Raw genomic sequence first — 18,665 nt, forward strand, 5'->3', positions numbered from 1 at the left:
ACCGGATTCTAGTTGGGGTCTGGCGCGAACCAGCCTGTTAACCCCCCCCCTCTGAAAAACACACCTGTGCCGTGGCTGCCCGCCTGGGTAGTTCCTGGAGTGGAGGGCATTGCTGAGCTGCCTTGGCCCCCTCCCTCCCCCAGAGGTGAAGAGAAGGGGGAAATTATGCAACGGCAGCTTTAATAGCAAAAAATGTACACCCGCAAAGAAAAGACCCACCCCAAGGGCTGTCAAGAGCGCTGCCAAGTGCCACACCCCCCGCGCGGCCGGACGGCGTCGAAGATGAAGAGGCCCAGGAGGACGCAGAGGGCGAAGAGCAGCGCCACGGCCAGGACCACGTAGACGGCGGTGGTGACGGCGAAGGCGAAGAGGAAGACGGTGCGCTGGCAGAAGGCGGGGTGGCCGGCCGGGTCGTAGTTGGGCGGGTAGATGGTGTAGACCCACACGTTGCCTGTAGGGAGAACGGTGTAATAGAAAATTCGAGGTCTTAGATATATGTTCAATGTTCATAAGTGTACCAACCAAGCACGTACATAGATCAGCACAGGAAGACCGACCTGAAGCCATTTTGACCAAATGATTTCTCTGCAAGGTCGAAGGAAAATGGAAAAGCCTCCCCATTGTCTTTTCCTTCAGAAATCCTGTTTTTAAGGGTATGTCTGTGTATGAATAGGGTGAGCCTGTGACCTGGCTCAGGAATTTGTCATTACAAAAGACTGGCCAGGCTCCCCAGGGTATCCAATCAAGTGCGCATTAACAGGTAACCTGCCAGACATAAACAACGCACCCAGATTTCTGTTGTAGACCACCTTTTCTGTGATGTAGGTGTGATGTTTCTGGGGGTGGTCTTGGACTCCAGGGCGGGCAATTTAAAATGTCTATATAAAGGCTTGCGCGCATGGCTGGGGTCCTCCTCCTCCTCTCTCCTGCTTGAGAGGGGAGCACCCTGTTGCAAGAGTTCAATAAAGATCAGGCTTACGAGCTGATTTGCTTCTCAATATTCTCTGGTTGGCCTCTGTTCTTTTCTCCGACCGATGGAGAACCTGCAAAGGACTCCATAAGGGCTCTTGTGTCCCCCCCTATGAGGGCAGATTTTCGTTTATTACAGCGTGAAAATAAGGGCCTTTCCTGCCTCTCCCCCTCCACCCCTGGAGATTTTGTTGGGGGGTGAACAAGGGATGGGGAGGGGTCCCGTCGCTGACCTGCATCTCCTGGCTGCCCATCTGAGGCAAACCCACAATTCATTTGCGGGAGTTCCATTGAACCCTCGTAGAATCATAGAATCATAGAGTTGGAATAGACCACAAGGGCCATCGAGTCCAACCCCCTGCCAAGCAGGAAACACCATCAGAGCACTCCTGACATATGGTTGTCAAGCCTCTGCTTAAAGACCTCCAAAGAAGGAGACTCCACCACACTCCTTGGCAGCAAATTCCACTGTCGAACAGCTCTTACTAATGTCGAAGGTCTTCCTAATGTTTAGGTGGAATCTTCTTTCTTGTAGTTTGGATCCATTGCTCCGTGTCCGCTTCTCTGGAGCAGCAGAAAACAACCTTTCTCCCTCCTCTATGTGACATCCTTTTATATATTTGAACATGGCTATCATATCCCCCCTTAACCTCCTCTTCTCCAGGCTAAACATGCCCAGCTCCCTTAGCCGTTCCTCCTAAGGCATCATTTCCAGGCCTTTGACCATTTTGGTTGCCCTCCTCTGGACACGTTCCAGTTTGTCAGTGTCCTTCTTGAACTGTGGTGCCCAGAACTGGACACAGTACTCCAGGTGAGGTCTGACCAGAGCAGAATACAGTGGCACTATTACTTCCCTCGTCTGAACCCCCTTTCTGAGGACCCCTGTTCTGAATGGTTCATGGAGTCAGAAGGGGCACCCAAAGGCCATCCATCCCAGCCCTCCAGGATGCGGGAATCGCAGCTTAGGCATCCCGGCAGACCTCTGCTTAGTGACCTCTGCTTTTGGGGGGAAAGGGCAGCCCACCCACCCGCCGACTTCCACCTCATAAATACCCCCTTCTGCAGGGCAGCAGTTCCCTCCAGGTATGTGGGGAAGAGACAGGTGGGGGGGACGGGACTCACCTGCCAGGAACCAGATGCAGAGGAAGAGGCAGCAGGCGGCCCGGAAGCGCTGTGCCCAGGGGTTGGGTCGGTCTGTGCCATCTCCGCAGGGCAGGCAGCTGAGCAGCAGCAGGAGGAGGACAACCGCACTCAGGACGATCAGGTAGATGGGGATGAGAGGCTGCTGGGGGCACTGGCCCAGGTAGACTGCTCCTGCAGGTGGAGGCACAGCGGGAGACGCTCAGCACCCGGGACCCCGGACTCTCCCCCTACGGGGCAGCCTCTCCTGGTCTGCCCTGCAGAGGACCTTGAGGTCCATGAGTAATCATAGTTTAGAGGTCCTTAAGGAAGTCAGATTATCCTCCACCAGGGCCAGGGCCTTCTCAGTGGTGGCTCCGACCTGGTGGAATGTCTCAGGAGACCAGGGCCCTGCAGGATTTAACCTCCTTCTGCAGGGCCTGTAAGACAGAGCTATTCCGCCTGGCCTTTAATTTGAATTCAGCCTGATCTATTTCCCTTCCCTCCCCTTTTATGAAGATTCCCCGCTCTGGGATCCCACAGCTAATTCTCCCCTGGTCTCTTCGCTGGCCCAAGTAGGACCAATTCAGCCAGCTAGCCCTGGGGATTATTCTAATGCTTATTTCCCCTAAACTGATTATTGAATATTTTATGGTTATTCATGTTTTTATACTGTATTTCATGCTGCTTTTATAATTAAATTTGTTGCTAGCTGCCCTGAGCCTGGGTTTTTGAACCAGGAAGGGCAGGGTATAAATAAAATATTATTATTATTATTATTATTATTAGCCGCAGATGCGGACTCCACTGCCACTGCTGCTTCCCAGTGCTCAGAGTTGGGAGAGACCCCCCAGTCCAAGGAATCACAGCTGCCGACTGCCCTTCGAGTGCAGCCCATTGCCAGGGGGGTGGGGAGCCAGGAGGCGGCGCCCCGTCCCAAATGGCAGCCCCAAGAGGCAGCATGGCTTAGTGGTTGGAGCACCTGACTAGGACCTAGAAGAGACCCGGGTTCGAACCCCTCTGCTCAGCCACGTAGCTCGCTAGGTGTGACATTGGGGTGGTGGTCTGCCTCGCAGGGTGGTTGTGGGGATTAAAAGAGGAGAACCTCGTATCCCATCTTGAGCATAAATAAAGCAAATACAATCCTATTATGGCAGCAGCAGCAGGAAGACTCGCACCCGGCTCCAGGATGTTTGCCAAATAATCAGAGTTGGGGGAGAGCTATGCAGGCCACATGCAAAACCCCAACCAACTCGCTGAACAGCCACCAATCAGGGATTTTTAAAGTTGGGATTCCTTTATGGCAGGGGGTTGGACTAGATGACCCCTGGTGTTCCCTCCCTAGTCTGGCCACAAACCAGGCTTCAAGCCGAGCACAGAGAGTGTTTCTGGATGAGCCTCTTAGCAACAGTGGCTGCTGCCCAGAGCTTCCCTGAGCTGAGCTGGAGCTGGGTGCAAAACACGTCCCTCGCTTTGAGCTCAAGGTTTTTCTTCTCTTATCGCTTTCAAGGCCGTTTCCTTTGGTTGCATCTGTACTTGGAATTCTGAGCAATTCTGAGCTGTCACAGATTGCAAGATAGCTCTTGATTTCCTGATGAAGGTTTTTGCACGTTGCGGAAAAACAATACGAACTGTAGAAAAAAACCACCATTAAACACTGGTAGAAATATATCTATACCCCTGCACAAAATCTGTTTAAAACATAATAGATAATGACAATAAAAACAGCACAGCCCTTTCTTTAAAAGCAGCCTGTTCCCCAAACAAGGAAATCTCCAAGTCTGGCTTCTCCAGGGAGAGAGAGAGGCCAAATGGTGGAACTGCAGAACTGGAAGGGAACCCAGGGGTCATCTAGCCCAACCCGCGCCTGCAATGCAGGAATCTTTTGCCCAAGGCAGGACTCGAACTCAGGACCACAAGATTGTGAGCAATTAGGTATAAACGCTTTGTGCTGCAAATTCGCTCGCCCTGCAATGCTCTCTAGCTGAATAGGATCGGGTTAATATCGCCTTCTTTTAGTGGGTCGTGCAAGCAGCTATTCTCAATAATGCTTTTGTGCGCATGGTTTGGGGATGTTGGGGTGAGTTTCTAGAACTAAGGGGAGGCAAGGACTCAAAAAGAACTTGGGGAATCACTGGTCTAGTCAGTAGCAATGCATTAGCATTGCTGGCAATTAATCCAGGTTAATGCATTTTAATGTTGTATTTTAATCTTGTTTTTTAAGCTGTGCTTCAATCAATTGTTTTTATATTTGGTGTTAGCCGCCCTGAGCCTGGTCTTGGCTGGGGAGGGCGAGGTATAAATAAAATTATTTATTATTTATTATTATTAATCCACAGGTGCAGAGACAGACAGGCAGACAGACAGAGATTGAGTTTCTGCGCAAGGAGAGCAATGCACATTATTTTTCCCGACTCACCTACAACAATCCCGGCAATGGTCGGGGCAGCGAACAGGATCTTCACCAGAACTGAAAGGAAGAAAAAAAATCTGTAATAAGAGATTTAATGACGGATTGGTTGCAGTATCACCAGGTAAATGATGTCTTTAGCAGCTAATAAAAGTTTGGGTTCTCTTTTGTTGGGGGCTTTCATCTTGTTCCACCTGGTGGCAGGTGGGAGTTGTGATAGGAATTCTGAGGTCTTAGATATATGTTAAATGTTCATAAGTGTACCAACCAAGCACATACATAGATCAGCACAGGAAGACCGACCTGGAACCATTTTGATTCCCAAACTGAGCAAATGTTTTCTCTGCAAGGTCAAAGTGGGAAACCTCCCCATTGTTTCTTTCCTCACAAATCCTTTCTCAAGGGCACATTTAAGATATGAATAGGGTGTGAGGCTGTGACCTGGCTCAGGAACTAAGTATTTATCATTACCAAAGACTGGCCAGGCTCCCCAGGGTATCCAATCAAGTGAGCATTAACGGGTAACCTGCCAGACAGGAGGTAAACAAGGCACTCAGATTTCTGCTGTAGACCGCCCTTTCTGTGATGTAGGTATGTTGTTTCTGGGGGTGGTCTTGATCTACAGGGTGGCAATTTCAAAAGTCTTTATAAGGCCTTGCACGCCATTGTTCTGGGTTCCTCCTCCCTCCTTCGTGTGGGGAGTGAGGACCCTGTTGCCACAGATCAATAAAGATCAGGCTTACTAGCTGCTTTGCTTCTCAATATTCTCTGGTTGGCCTCTGTTATCTTCTACTACCAATTGAGAACCTACGTAAGGACTCTATACGGGCTCTTGGATACCCCATAAGGGAAAAAGAGCAGATTTTTGTTTACAACAGTACGGGGCTTCCATCTTGTTCCACCTGGTGGCAGGTGGGAGTCCTGTCGCGACAGCCTTAAATTAAGACCAAGCCGACTGGCTGCTGTTTTGCTCTGGTATTCCTGGCTGGTGTCCTTGTTTTTTGTCCAAGGGAGCCCTCAGATTTCTCCATTCACAGCGGGGAGCAGGGTCCAGGGAGAAGGACCTTGCATGATGGTCACTGCTCACAGACGCATCACAGAGGGTGGGCTGGATGACCGCTGGGGGCCCCTTCCAACTCGACAATTGGCAAAGTTGGGGAGGAAAGAGGCGGCGACTCACCCATCAGGACGGAGTGGAGCGTGGACTCCTCTGTGGCCTCCAAGAGGGCCGAACGGCTGCCCTCCAGCAGCGGGGTCTCCTCGGCCATGGTGCCAACGGAAGCTGTGAGCCTAGGAAATAAAAACCGGGCAGGTGGAAGGGGCAGGAGCATCTCTCTCCCCTCCCCCTCCAAGCTTTAAGTAGCCTTTGCTTCTCTCTTAGGGGCTGCTGGGACCAGGTGTGGCCTGGCCTCACCTGCACCTGGGAAAGAGATGATTGTGCTTTTGCCCTTGCAGGATCAGGCCCCGACACCCTGCCTGGATTCAAGGGGAGGGAGGGAGGGCAGGTGAGCCTGGCATTGCCAGGTGCCGGCCCTAGGGCCTAATGCGTGCCCCACCTTGGAGTGGGGCTCATGGGTGCTGGGGGGGCACACTTTGCGCCAGAGCACTTCCGATGCGTAGACAGTGGGACTTGGTCGGGGCGAGGGGGGTGCACTCTGCACATGCCCAGATGGCACCCTTTGCGCCGGAACATTTCCTTTTTTAAAAAAATTGCATTTTATTTACTTGTTAACATTCTTATATTACATTGGTAAACGTTGTTCTATTACATTACAGGACTTAATATAATATAATTTCCAACGTGTATACAAAAATATACTGTACAGATTTTATATACCTAGAAATAAAATGAAACAAGAAAGTAAGAAAGAAAGAAGAAAGAGAAAAAACAAAAACAATTACCCCCCCCCCAAATCCCCCCATACCAACACACTAGACTTCCTGCCTATCCCATTGTATATTCCTTTTTTACAAATGAATGTACTCTTACTATTGTATATTTATTTACATATTATCTAATACATTCCTATATCAATATGTGCTCTTAGTCTTATTTCTCAACTCGGTCTCCAAGGTCAGAGCACTTCCTATCCACAGACAGTGGGGCTTGGTCAGGGGCGAGGGGGGTGCACTCTGCACATGCCCAGATGTCACCCAGTCTTCCTAATGCATCCTAGGCGTGCACACCACAGATCCCAGGCCCTTGTTCCAGGCAATAATAATAATAATAATAATAATAATAATAATAATAATTTATTATTTATACCCCACCCTTCTGCCTGGGTTTCCCCAGCCACTCTGGGCGACTTCCAACAGAACACTAAAATACAATAATCTATATAACATTAAAAGCTTCCCTAAACAGGGCTGCCTTCAGATGTCTTCTAAAAGTGTGGTTGTTATTTTTCTCTTTGACACCTGATGGGAGGGAGTTCCACAGGGCAGGTGCCACCACTGAGAAGGCCCTCTGCCTGGTTCCCTGTAACCTAACTTCCTGCAATGAGGGAACCGCCAGAAGGCCCTCAGAGCTGGACCTCAGTGTCCGGGCTGAATGATGGGGGTGTAGATGCTCCTTCAGGTCTACTGGGCCTTTGAGGCCGTTTAGGGCTTTCAAGGTCAGCACCAACACTTTGAATTGTGCTCAGAAATGTACTGGGAGCCAGTGTAGGCCTTTCAGGACCGGTGTTATGTGGTCTCGGCGGCCGCTCCCAGTCACTAGTCTAGCTGCCGCATTCCGGATTAGTTGTAGTTTCCGGGTCACCTTCAAAGGTAGCCCCACATAGAGCGCATTGCAGTAGTCCAAGCGAGAGATAACCAGAGCATGCACCACTCTGGCCAGACAGTCTTCGGGCAGGTAGGGTCTCAGCCTGTGTACCAGGTGGAGCTGGTAGACAGCTGCCCTGGATACAGAGTTGATGTGCGCCTCCATGGACAGCTGTGAGTCCAGAATGACTCCCCGGCGGCGCACCTGGTCCTTCAGGGGCACAGTTACCCCATTCAGGACCAGGGAGTCTTCCACACCTGCCTGCCTCCTGTCCCCCAAAAACAGTACTTCTGTCTTGTCAGGATTCAACGTCAATCCATTAGCCTCCATCCATCCTCCAACTGCCTCCAGACACTCACGCAGGACCTTCACCGCCTTCACTGGTTCAGATTTGAAAGAGAGGCAGAGCTGGGTTCATTCCGCATATTGATGAACACCCAGCCCAAAAGCCCTGATGATCTCTCCCAGCGGCTGCATGTGGATGTTGAAAAGCAGGGGGGAGAGGATAGGCTTCAACGGAATGATACTCTTGGCATGCTCAGAGGAACTCCCGCCGTAATTATCCCTTCCTCAGTTGTGGCCGAGGCCTGCCGTTGTGCCCCCCATGCCCCACCCACGCCCCCCTCCCTGGGCCCTGCTGGCACCCTGAGCTCAGCACCCAAGCTCTGCGGTGGGATTCAGGAAATCCTGTCTCTCTTCCTGCCCTGGTGCAAACTGGAGGAAGGAGCAAGCGGTGGAAGGATTGGGCAGGAAATCTGGGGGTAATTAATTTTTATTATTTTCTTTACATATTCTTTTATGACATTTCGTCAACACACACCCATGACTTCCCTCCTTTTAGTTGGCATCCCATATCCCATTCATTCGCCTATTTTATCTTTTCATTCCCTATCCTCTACATTGCAGGAGTTCCTTCAGTCCTGCTGGTGCCTTTAGTTTTATACAGCTACCCTTTCAGCATACAGTAAATTTACTCCAATTTCCTCGGAATCTCTGATCATCCTGATCCCGAATTCTTCCGGTCGGTTTGGCTAACTCTGCGTATTCAGTCATTTTCGCCTGCCGCTCCAAACTTCTTTCAATTTCCAATTTTGGGCCGACAAAGTCCTTGCGGCAGCTGGGGCGTAAATCATCTTTTATCTTAATCTCCTTTCCCATCGAGCCGAGTAAAAGAGCCTCCAGCTTTTGGGGGAAGGTATATTTTAATATTTTCTTAAATTCATTATAGACCGGGGGGCTTTTCTGGGGTCGGGGTGAGTGCGCTGGGTGCTCATAAAACAGGGGCCCACCCTATAGGGGGTATGAGATAGGGGGCCACCCACCGCCCTGCCTAGCCACCCTAGACCCTCCAGGAGACCCCAAAATGTGCCCAGCTCACCTGCCAAAGCCGCCCAAGCCCACACTGCAGGGTCAGGGTTGCCCCCAGGGCCGAGGGAAGGGGGTCTGCCCCTCTCTCTCTTTTACCTGCGTCTGGGGAAGATGTGCAGAAAGGACCTCGCAGCCCAGAGACCCCGATTTTGTGGGGAAACCTCACCCTTCATCTGCCACCCGCAAGGACCGGCTGACTCTACCCACTTCCTGCCTCGCCGTGGGGTGGGCGTTGGGTGGGGCGGGGGACCCTGGTGACGGAGAGACCCCATGACCTCTTCCTGCCCACACTGGCCCAGCCCAGCCCCTCTTATCATCAACCTTTGCTTGGGCTCTATCTCAGAGCAGATGGAAAGAAGCCGGTGACGCAAGAGGACTCGGAGGCGGAAAAAAACGGTTTATTGTGGCTGCTCTGATTCGGAAGGCAGAGAGAGAGAGACGGAGGGCAAAGGTGCTCCTCTCGCTTCAACACAGAAGCACTGGATTGCAGTGAAAGAATCACAGAATCGTCATGTTGGGACCCCCGGAGGTCATCCAGCCCAACCCGCTGCAATGCAGGAATCTCAACTAAATATAAATCACGGGACGGTAGAGGGGGAGGTCGGGAAGCCAGCGAGGGATCAGTGGTAGGTTTCCTGGAAAGACAAAAACAAGGCAGAGCGTGAATGTGGGGCGGAGGAAGCGGCAGGCCCCCAGGCTTCCCTTGCCAATGCTGGCTTTGCAAACTGGGCCCAGTCCAGCTCAGCGGCACCGTCCCTTTGAAGGACCACAGGGGCACCCCTCTCTAGCTGGCCAAGGCACAGCTATGGATCTTGTGGAGTTGGCGGGGACCCCAAAGGTCATCTAGCCCAACCCGCTGAAAGGCAGGAATCGCGGACTCCGCCCCGTCCTCACTTTAAGCTCTCCATCTCGTCACTGGGACACGTTGGTTAGGGCAGCAGCAGCAGGAGTTGGAAGCAAGGAGGGCACCCAGGAAGCCCCCAGAAAAGAGGGGGTCTGCCCCAGACATGCCCCATTGCTGCCTCCTCCTCCTCCAGAGAAAGGGGGGCTGCAGGAGCTTCTCCTGCGTCTCCCACCGTCCGCCTTCCTGCAAGGCCTCTGCTCACAGCGAGCCGCAATCCCGCTGAGTAAATAATAATAATAATAATATACCGTATTTTTCCATGTGTAACACGCCCCCCATGTATAAGACGCTCCCTATTTTGGGGGACTCCAAATAGAGAAAACGGGGGGAAGATTGTATCCATGTATAAGACGACCCACAATTTTGAACGTAATTTTTAAATAAAAAAAACCCTGGTCTTACACACGGAAAAGTACGGTAATTGTTTTATTATTAGCTGGATATTAATTAACTAACCTTGCATGCCACCCTTCACCCGTAGATCTCAGGGTGGTTGACAACATAAAGACACAAGCACAAAATACCAGGAAGAAGAAGAAGTACAGACCAATAACTAGCCCCCCCCCATAACGGGGGGTTGGTCTAGAGGACCTCTGGGTTCCCCTCCAGCTCAACCGTTCTGTGGTTCTAGGAGCTCAGCGGGGCTTCCTCCGCAGGGCTGCTTGCGACTGGGCTCCCCCCCCCCCCCCCAGGTTGGGCTAGGGAGGCGGCTGCCTTTGGGGGGGCTGCAGCGAACCCACCTTTTCTTCCTCGTTGCAGGTTCCGCAAACGCAGCCAAAGAGCCCGTTGAGGATCTGGAGGGCGCAGAGGCAGAACTCCACCAGGCCGGAGGCCAGGATGATGGAGAAGAGGATGACGTTGAAGCGGGTGACGCCGGGGGGGTCCCGGCAGACGTCCCACAAGCTCGTGTCAAAGAGGTAGTTTTTCTCGCTGGAAGAGAACGGGGCGGAGAAGAGATGGGCAGCCTCGTCACGCTCACAACTGTCTCCCTCGCACAAGCCCTGGACCCCTTTCTTCAGCCCTGAATGAGGGCAGTGAGGACCCCCAAACTGGATGGCGAGAAGGATTCAGGGAGGAGGAGAGGGCTATGGAGGGCTGCTAGCCCCTAGGGGGTTAAGCTTCTGGAAACCGCAGGAGGGGAAGAGTTGCTCTTGTGTTCGAATCCTGATTGCGGATCACCTCCGAGAACAAACAGGATGCTGGACCAGGTGGGACCCAGACTTAGGATGGGAGAAAACAAGGAGGGCCATGGCAGGTCCCACCCTGGGTTAAAGGTAAAGGGACCCCTGACCATTAGGTCCAGTCGTGGCTGACTCTGGGGTTGCGGCGCTCATCTCGCTTTACTGGCCGAGGGAGCCGGAGTACAGCTTCCGGGTCATGTGGCCAGCAGAACTAAGCCACTTCTGGCGAACCAGAGCAGCGCACGGAAACGCCGTTTACCTTCCTGCCAGAGCGGTACCTATTTATCTACTTGCACTTTGACGTGCTTTCGAACTGCTAGGTGGGCAGGAGCAGGGACCGAGCAAGGGGAGCTCACCCCGTCATTGCGGGGATTCGAACCGCCAACCTTCTGATCGGCAAGTCCTAGGCTCTGTGGTTTAACCCACAGCGTCACCTGTGACCCTGGGTTAGGAAGAGGCAAAAAGAGCTTTAAGTCAGCAAAGCTGATCTTGAAGGGGCAGCCTCTCTTTGCCTCCAGTGACGCTGTACATAAATCAAATACCAACAAAAAATGGCTTTGTGCCTCCAGAGCTCTTTCCTTCAAAGGGAGCCTGGTTTGCACAGCCCCTGGAACTCCCTGCCACTTGAGACACCTTTAAAATAAACCAGAAACACCGCCGTGCCTGCTCTGAAGGGTCTCCCATGTGCCAAAACTGGAGCTAGCTGAAGCCGCTCCCCACAACACCCTCCAGACCCCTGGCTCACCTGAAGTCCTCCAAGCTGCTCTCAAAGGGGCGGCCCCACTCCAGCGTCCCGTTGGCCAGGGGGTACTGACACATGGGCCCGTGAACAAGGCCCAGAGAGGAGGTGGCGACAGCGTAAACGCCTCCCAAGGCCCCCACAGCTGCAAAGATGATTGAAAGGCACATCTGGGGAGGAAATGTGGGGCGGGGTTAGTGGCCAGCCCAGGGAAACAAGAGCCCTGAAGGTGGGACTTGGTTCTGGGTGGAGCACCAGTTCCCCCTGATATGTAATAATAATAAAATAATTCTATTTATATCCCGCCCTCCCCGGCCAAAGCCGGGCTCAGAGCGGCCAACAACAATAAAAGCAACACAGTTCACATAAAACCACAATCAATCAATTGAAATGCATTCTAAAATCAATTCAAAATCAAATTAATGGCAACCACTGGGCTAGAGTTCTGTGGGGATTACCAAAGGAGGGGGTCAGACTGTGCCCTGGCCAAAGGCCAGGTGGAACAGCTCTGTCTTGCAGGCCCTGCAGAAAGATGTCAAGTCCCGCAGGGCCCTAATCTCTTGAGACAAGCGTTCCACCAGATTGGGGCCACAGCCGAAAAGGCCCTGGCTCTGGTTGAGGCCAGCCTAACCTCCCTGTGGCCTGGGACCTCCAAGATGTTTTTATTTGAGGACAGTAAGATACTCCGTGGGACATACCAGGAGAGGCGGTCCCGTAGGTACGAGGGTCCTGGGCCACATAGGGCTAATATTGTTATATTCCTAAATTCCTGGTTCCAGTAGGGGCTAGGATTTAACCCGTGCTTGGAGTCTTACTCGAGTGCCAGTCCTGAGATTTAGCAAGTGTTCCCAGCATGTTCGCACTCCTGTCTCACGGATGCTGGCTTGGCCATGTCCATGCAAGAGGGCAGGATCCGGCAAAGATATTCTCTACGGGGAGCTGGTTTCTGGTACCAAGCCCCTTGGCAGACCAACTCTGCACTACAAAGCTGTCTGCAAACATGCCATGAAGACTGGCAACGTCAACCTCACTGTGTGGGAATCCCTTGCAGGAGATCTTGGTGGCTGGAGACGGGCAGCCAAGTCCATAGCAATGAACAGAGAAGAAATGACCGCCATAGTGTCAGATGTGCCTCATTCCCAAAAGGAAACACGGACGGAAGCGCCTGGAATCTCGCGCTGCTCGGAGACTGGGGTGGCGTGCAGCAATATATATATTTCTTTGGGGAGGGGGCTTTGAAATAACAGCATGGGAGCGCAGAATGGGGAGGGTGCCGAGGTGAGAATGGAGAAAGGGGACGTTTCACGGCACTGCAGGGGGCCTGGACTGGACAACCCGTGGGTTCCTTCCCGCTCTACAGTTTTATGAGGTTTTGCCTGGGAGTTTGTGGCACTTTGCCCGCCCCTGCTCCACGCTGGCATGTGCAAACAAACAAGGGGGTGGGGAAAAGCGGAAGTTTCTGCCCCACATCTCACCCCGCAGCGGTTCCCACAGCAGCCTTTGCGCCCGGTGGCCTGGATGTGGACGGCTGGAACCATCACCTGGGGAGGAGAGGAGACCCGTCAGCTCAAGAAATGTGATCAAAATGCCCCCCCGAAACACACAGATAATGCCCCCCTCCCTGGGTCTCCTGCTTCCCCATAACCACAACATCCTCCCCCCATTCTGAACCCACAGCCCAGCTGTTGGCACTGGGCGTGAACAGGGCAGCCAGCCTGGCATTCAGATCCCATTCCTGGAGGAGACCATGCCCTCTCCCTTAGTCCTCACCCAAGGGGAATTCTTAATCTGTAGTGGCCTGCTTTTCAGGGTTGGCGTGCAGCTGATTAAGAACTGTTTTCCAGCTTTATTCTACTTATCACACACACACACACAGAGTCATAAGGTGGCCGCAAAACCCACTAAAGGCAATTCTCCACCGAGATGTGGTAGCCGCGATCCCTGCCTTGCCCGGGGTTGGACTGGATGACCTTTGGGCCCCTCACGCCACGATTCTCAAAACCTCTCAAGGCAGCTTGCGAGCAAAATGAAAACACCCCAGGAGGCGAAACTGCCCAGGGTCCTTCGCTTAAGGGCCGTTCATCCTGCTAGGGTCCCAGAGGGAGTTGAAGAAGGGGGAGTAGGAGAGAAAGAGCCCGGTGTCGGCACAGCCCCCCCCCCAATATCCTCTGCCAGATTATTCCTTCTGTTGCAAAGACCGCACAGGATTCCTAAGAGCGGCTCCTTCTTGGCCTCGGTGCTTACCATGATGCCCCCTCCGATGATCCCGCCCAGGTAGAGGATTTCGGGGGTAAGGTACTCTCCCCAGTGGTGGACATACTGGGTCTTCCAGTCCGGGAAGGCAAGGACGATGTTGCACACAATGCACAGGAGAGCGAAAGGCCAGAGGGCAGCCCCCACCACGCGGGAACAGGCCCCCGTGCACATGGCAGCGCCGAAATGGGGCTCTGCGGGGCAAGAGGCAGCCTTATACGCCCGGGGGGTGGTGGGGGGTGGCACCCGGCAGACTCAAGAGGAGGAAGTGGGGAAAGTCTTTGGACTTTCTCAGCGCACCTGGCTCGTAAATGCCACCTTTGTCCCCTCGGATGCCGTCCAGCAAGTGGCGTGAGCAGATAGTGGTGCTGGGGGCAAGGGGTTCCTGGGCGCGGGCAGAGCCCTCTCCTCCAAAGGATGAGTCAGAGAGGCATAGAGGAGGAAGGGACCTCCAGGGGTCATCCAGTCCAACCCCCTGCAAGTGCAGGAGTCGCGGCTGATGCGATGGCCACCCGACCGCTGCTTAAAGCTGCCCCCTTCCGAGGTCACAGAATGATAGAGCCGCATTTCTCTCCTAAAATCTACACCCCGCATTACTGTAAAAAAAGAGAAAAGACCTCTCACAGCAGTTTCACAAAAGGATAAAACGACCAAGAAACATTTTCAAGGCTTTAACGTACCCGAAGTTAAAAGACTGAGCACTTTCTAAGCATCTGGGACGGCTTGTCTAAACAAGGAAGCTTTTAGAGGAAGAGAACAGGGAAGGTTCTTGCTTGATATCATTCGTATCAACAGGCAGGGAGTTCCAGAGTGTAAATGACCCGCTTCTTACAAATATGGAAGGGGTATTGTGCCAACTCCTCCAACCGGAGCCGTCAGTCTTGCAAGTAAACTGGTCCCAGGTTGTTAAGGGCTTTTTGTGTACTAATAGCAATGCCTTGAATTTGGCCCAGTAGCAAACCGGGAGCCAGTTCAGATTTCTGGCACAGGTGTTGTGCACTGACAAGGCCTCTGTCCCGTCAGCAATCGTGCCGCAGCGTCCGGCACCAGCGGCAGCTTCCAGATCAAGAGTAAGGGAAGCCCCACAGTGAGCGCACTGCGGTAGCCCAGCCTTGAAGTAACGGACGCATGAATCATTGCAGAGTTGGGAAAACCCCCGAGGGCTATCTAGTGTGGGACATACAGCTGTCAGTCAAGTCCAACTTTCTGAGAGGACTAACTGCCTCTGTGTGGCAGGCAGTTTTGTCAGTAGGTTGGTTGCTGCAAGGAGCGTTAACTGGTAACCTTCTCATGACTCACGACTATCTAGTATATAGTTTATATATACTATATACTCAAGACTATCAAGTATATAGCCTTCTCATGACTCATGACTATCTAGTATATAGTTTATTTGTTATGTCAACTAAGCCTGCCTTCAGGAACAACTCTGTAAAACCTGAATGAATCTGATAATAAAGCAGTTTATGTTTATACGATTCAGATTCATGTGTGTTTTCTTTAAGAGGGACAGAAAGGGATTATCAACCAGGAAGGTATTGATAGGACTCAAATGAGTTAGCAACCCGCTTGACGCTGCATAAACTCAAACAGGGGACCGTTTAAACTCTGCTAAATTATATATAAACGTTCCCACATCTAGTACAACCTCCTGCAACACAGGGATCCTGCGTCCTGCCCACCGCTTCCAGACCACTAAGGGGATACAAACAGGAAGCAAAGGAAGAAGAGCCAGAAGAGGCTCGAGCAAGCTAACCAAGGCGCATCTGGCAGGGGAGTGTTAAAAATAAATAAAATAAATAAAGTCCATCAGGGTCACTAAACAGAGGGAGGAGGGTCTTCTGTGGCCACTGTCAAGGTGTTTCTGGGCGCAATTAGTACAAGGGAAAGGTAAAGGTAAAGAGACCCTGACCGTTTGGTCCAGTCGTGACTGACTCTGGGGTTGTGGCGCTCATCTCACTTTACTGGCCGAGGGAGCCGGCGTACAGCTTCCGGGTCATGTGGCCAGCATGACTAAGCCGCTTCTGGCAAACCAGAGCAGTGCACGGAAACACCATTTACCTTCCCGCCGGAGTGGGACCTATTGATCTACTTGCACTTTGACATGCTTTTGAACTGCTAGGTTGGCAGGAGCAGGGACTCAAACCGCCGACCTTCTGATCGGCAAGTCCTAGGCTCTGTGGTTTAACCCACAGCGCCACCCGCGTCCCTTAGTACAAGGGTTAAAAGCCCAGAATTAATTGGAATTCAGGTACTTGAAAATATTTATTTATTTCATAGAATTGTAGAATTGGAAGGGACTGCCAGGGTCATCTAGAAACCTAACGCAGGGATCTCAGCTAAAGCATCCATGGCAGACGGCCATCTAACCTCTGCTTAACACCCCCCAATGAAGGAGAATGTTCCACACACCCTCTCCCGAGTTTCCACTGTCAAACTGTTCTCACCATCAGAAAATTCTTCTTGACGCTGAATCGGAATCTCCTTTCTCGGAGCTTGAAGCCATCGGTTCGAGTCCTACCCTCTGGAGCGACAGAAAAGACGCTGGCACCTTCTTCCATGGGGCAGCCCTTGAGACATTTGAAGTTGCCTCTCATATCTCCTCTCCTCTTTCGCAGGCTAAACATCTCCAGCTCCCTCAGCCGCTCCTCACAAGGCTTAGTTTCCAAACCCTTCATCCTCTTGGTCACCATTTTTGTTGGGGGACGCAGAGCAGCTCTGCAGTTCTTGGCTAGGGCTGTAGAGTCCACCCAGACCCTCCCCTCGAGACCCAACTCCTTCCCTGAAGACTTGGAAGGGTCCCCCATGCCCTGGCACAATGAGGTCTGCCATGCCCAGGGCACGGGCCCTGCTCCCTGCCTGCCGCGCAGGGTCCTCACTAAGCGGCTGCCACTCTCCTTCGTCTTCCTCACGCTCAAACAGGTCTCCGGCCACCAGGACGTCCCCCAGGGAAGTGCCGCGGACCAGCAGGCTGACGTCGTTCCCCGTGTGGCCCGGGGTGGGCAGCACCTCCAGGTGCCCCGCGTGGAGTGGGTAGGGGAGCCCCCGGCGCAGATCCGTGGGGAGGTAACGTCCATCAGGCCGGCTGACGTCCGTGCCCACGACCAGCTGGGCCTCGGGGAAGAGGTTGAGGTTGCCCACGTGGTCCGAGTGGCCGTGGGTGCAGACCACGTGGCGGACGTCTCGAGGGGACACGCCTTGCTCGGCCAGCCCCGCCAGCAGCCGCTCACGGCCCCAGGGACCCCCTGTGTCCACCAGGGTGAGCTGGGGACCCAAGACCAGGGAGACGGTCCCGTCCGCTCGGGTGCTGCCGTCGCAAAGCTCCTCCGAAAAGCCCTCCTGGAGGACCAGCACCGAGTAGGGGGAGCCGGGGATGAGCCGTGAGGGGAAGGGGGCTGTCCGTGGCTTCGAAGAGGTGGAGGCCGGGGAACAGAGAGCCATGGAGAGGGGGATCCGGAGGCGAAAGGGTCCGGGGGGGGGGGTCCTTTCTTTCTGCCTGGCGGAGGGACGGCTTGAGGGCAAAACTCCCGGCAGGTCCTGGCAAAGCAGATCCTGAAGACCTTTAACAAACAGGATACGAAAGGGTTAGAAAGGTCCCCCCAAAGTTCATCTAGCCCAGAGGTCAGCAACCTTTTTCAGCCGTGGGCCGGTCCACCATCCCTCAGACCACGTGGGGGGCCGGACTATATTTTTTTGGGGGGGGGGGGAATGAATTGCTGTGCCCCACAAATAACCCAGAGATGCATTTTAAATAAAAGCACGCATTCTACTCACGAAAAAATACTCTGATTCCCAGACCGTTCACAGGCTGGATTGAGAAGGCGATTGGGCCGCATCCGGCCCACGGGCCTTAGGTTGCCTACCCCTGATCTAGCCCAACTGCCTGTGACACAGGGATCCTTGACCAGGGGGCTGGGGCAACTTTGGCTCTGCTTGCCAACCTGGCAGAGATTTCTGAGGCTGCCCTTTGCCAGGAAAGGATCAGACAGGAAAATAATAATAATAATAATTTTTTATTTGCATCCCACCCTCCCCAGCTGAGGCCGGGTTCAGAGCGGCTAACATCATAAAAACAACACAATATGCATAAAAACAGACATAAATTAATTAAAATACACTAGCTTTGCTAGTGGCCCCCCAAACTCCCGGGGAAATGAAGACACAGCACCATCCATGGCAACATCAGGGGTGAAATGATGCCAGTAGAAAGGAGACCCGCCCCCCGCTCACCTGGCCCAGGACAACAGGCCAGGCGCGTGCAGGTGTGCCCCCCCCAGCCTCCCTGCGGCCTCCGCTGAATCCAACACCCATCAGGCTCATCCAAGAGGGTCAGACAGAGGAAGAGAAGGTAGGCTAGGGCTGGTAAGAGGTGCCACCGCAATGGCCCTTTCCTCCCTTGACTTTTGGGGGCAGGAAAGGTGCCCTAAGAGCCACATGCTGGGAATCCGGGGTGGGGAGAAGGCGGCTGTGGCGTTCACCTCCCTCCCTGGCAACGTGAGAACGGGGCCTTCTCTGTGGTGGCTCCCCGTCTGTGGGATGCTGCTCTCCCCAGGGAGGCTCCCCGGGCGCCTTCCTTCCCCTTCCGCCAGGCCTTGGCTGACCCGCCTGCGTCCGTCTCTCGGGCTGTTGCTCCTTACGCATTCCCCCCCCCTTTTTTTATACCGTAAACCACCCTGGAGAGAGGCAGGAGAATTTAAGAAATAAATAATTTATTCATACCTGGAAAACCACCTTTACCAAAAAAACCCAAAACGAGAACCGCTAGAAAAAAACGAAAATAGGGGGGGAAAAGTAACCATTAAATTGCAAGCAACAGTGACAGAAGTAAATACACCTGTAATTTTCTATTTCCCACCGCGTGACGTCACGTTCGCTGCACGTCCCGTCCCGGGACCGGAAGAACACGCGCGTACGCAGGCGCCGCTCTAGCACCTCCTTCTCTGTGCTCTTGTCTCAGC

The 18,665-nt window shown here is 53.1% G+C and overlaps 2 protein-coding genes across 2 annotated transcripts; both read right to left on the bottom strand.

Annotated features, from left to right (window-relative positions):
- Positions 1-230: 230 nt before the first annotated feature.
- On the bottom strand, positions 231-8,947 carry LOC310662281 (transmembrane protein 272-like; the record flags this gene model as incomplete). The annotated part of the gene is made up of 5 exons (XM_083409057.1): positions 231-451; positions 2,092-2,283; positions 4,508-4,558; positions 5,679-5,788; positions 8,727-8,947. The coding sequence occupies 5 exons, from the start codon at positions 8,945-8,947 to the stop codon at positions 231-233; spliced, it is 795 nt and encodes a 264-aa protein (XP_083265183.1).
- Positions 8,948-9,007: 60 nt separating this feature from the next.
- LOC310663051 (uncharacterized protein) lies at positions 9,008-18,607 on the bottom strand. The gene is made up of 6 exons (XM_083410615.1): positions 18,427-18,607; positions 16,155-17,267; positions 12,930-12,995; positions 11,461-11,624; positions 10,275-10,464; positions 9,008-9,265 (listed from the first exon to the last, which is right to left on the bottom strand). The coding sequence occupies exons 2-6, from the start codon at positions 16,782-16,784 to the stop codon at positions 9,251-9,253; spliced, it is 1,065 nt and encodes a 354-aa protein (XP_083266741.1). The 5' UTR covers positions 16,785-17,267; positions 18,427-18,607; the 3' UTR covers positions 9,008-9,250.
- Between the last annotated feature and the right edge of the window lie 58 nt (positions 18,608-18,665).

The sequence above is a fragment of the Podarcis tiliguerta genome, assembly GCF_965153285.1.
Source record: "Podarcis tiliguerta genome assembly, chromosome: 13".
In the NCBI taxonomy this organism is placed as follows: Eukaryota; Metazoa; Chordata; class Lepidosauria; order Squamata; family Lacertidae; genus Podarcis; species Podarcis tiliguerta.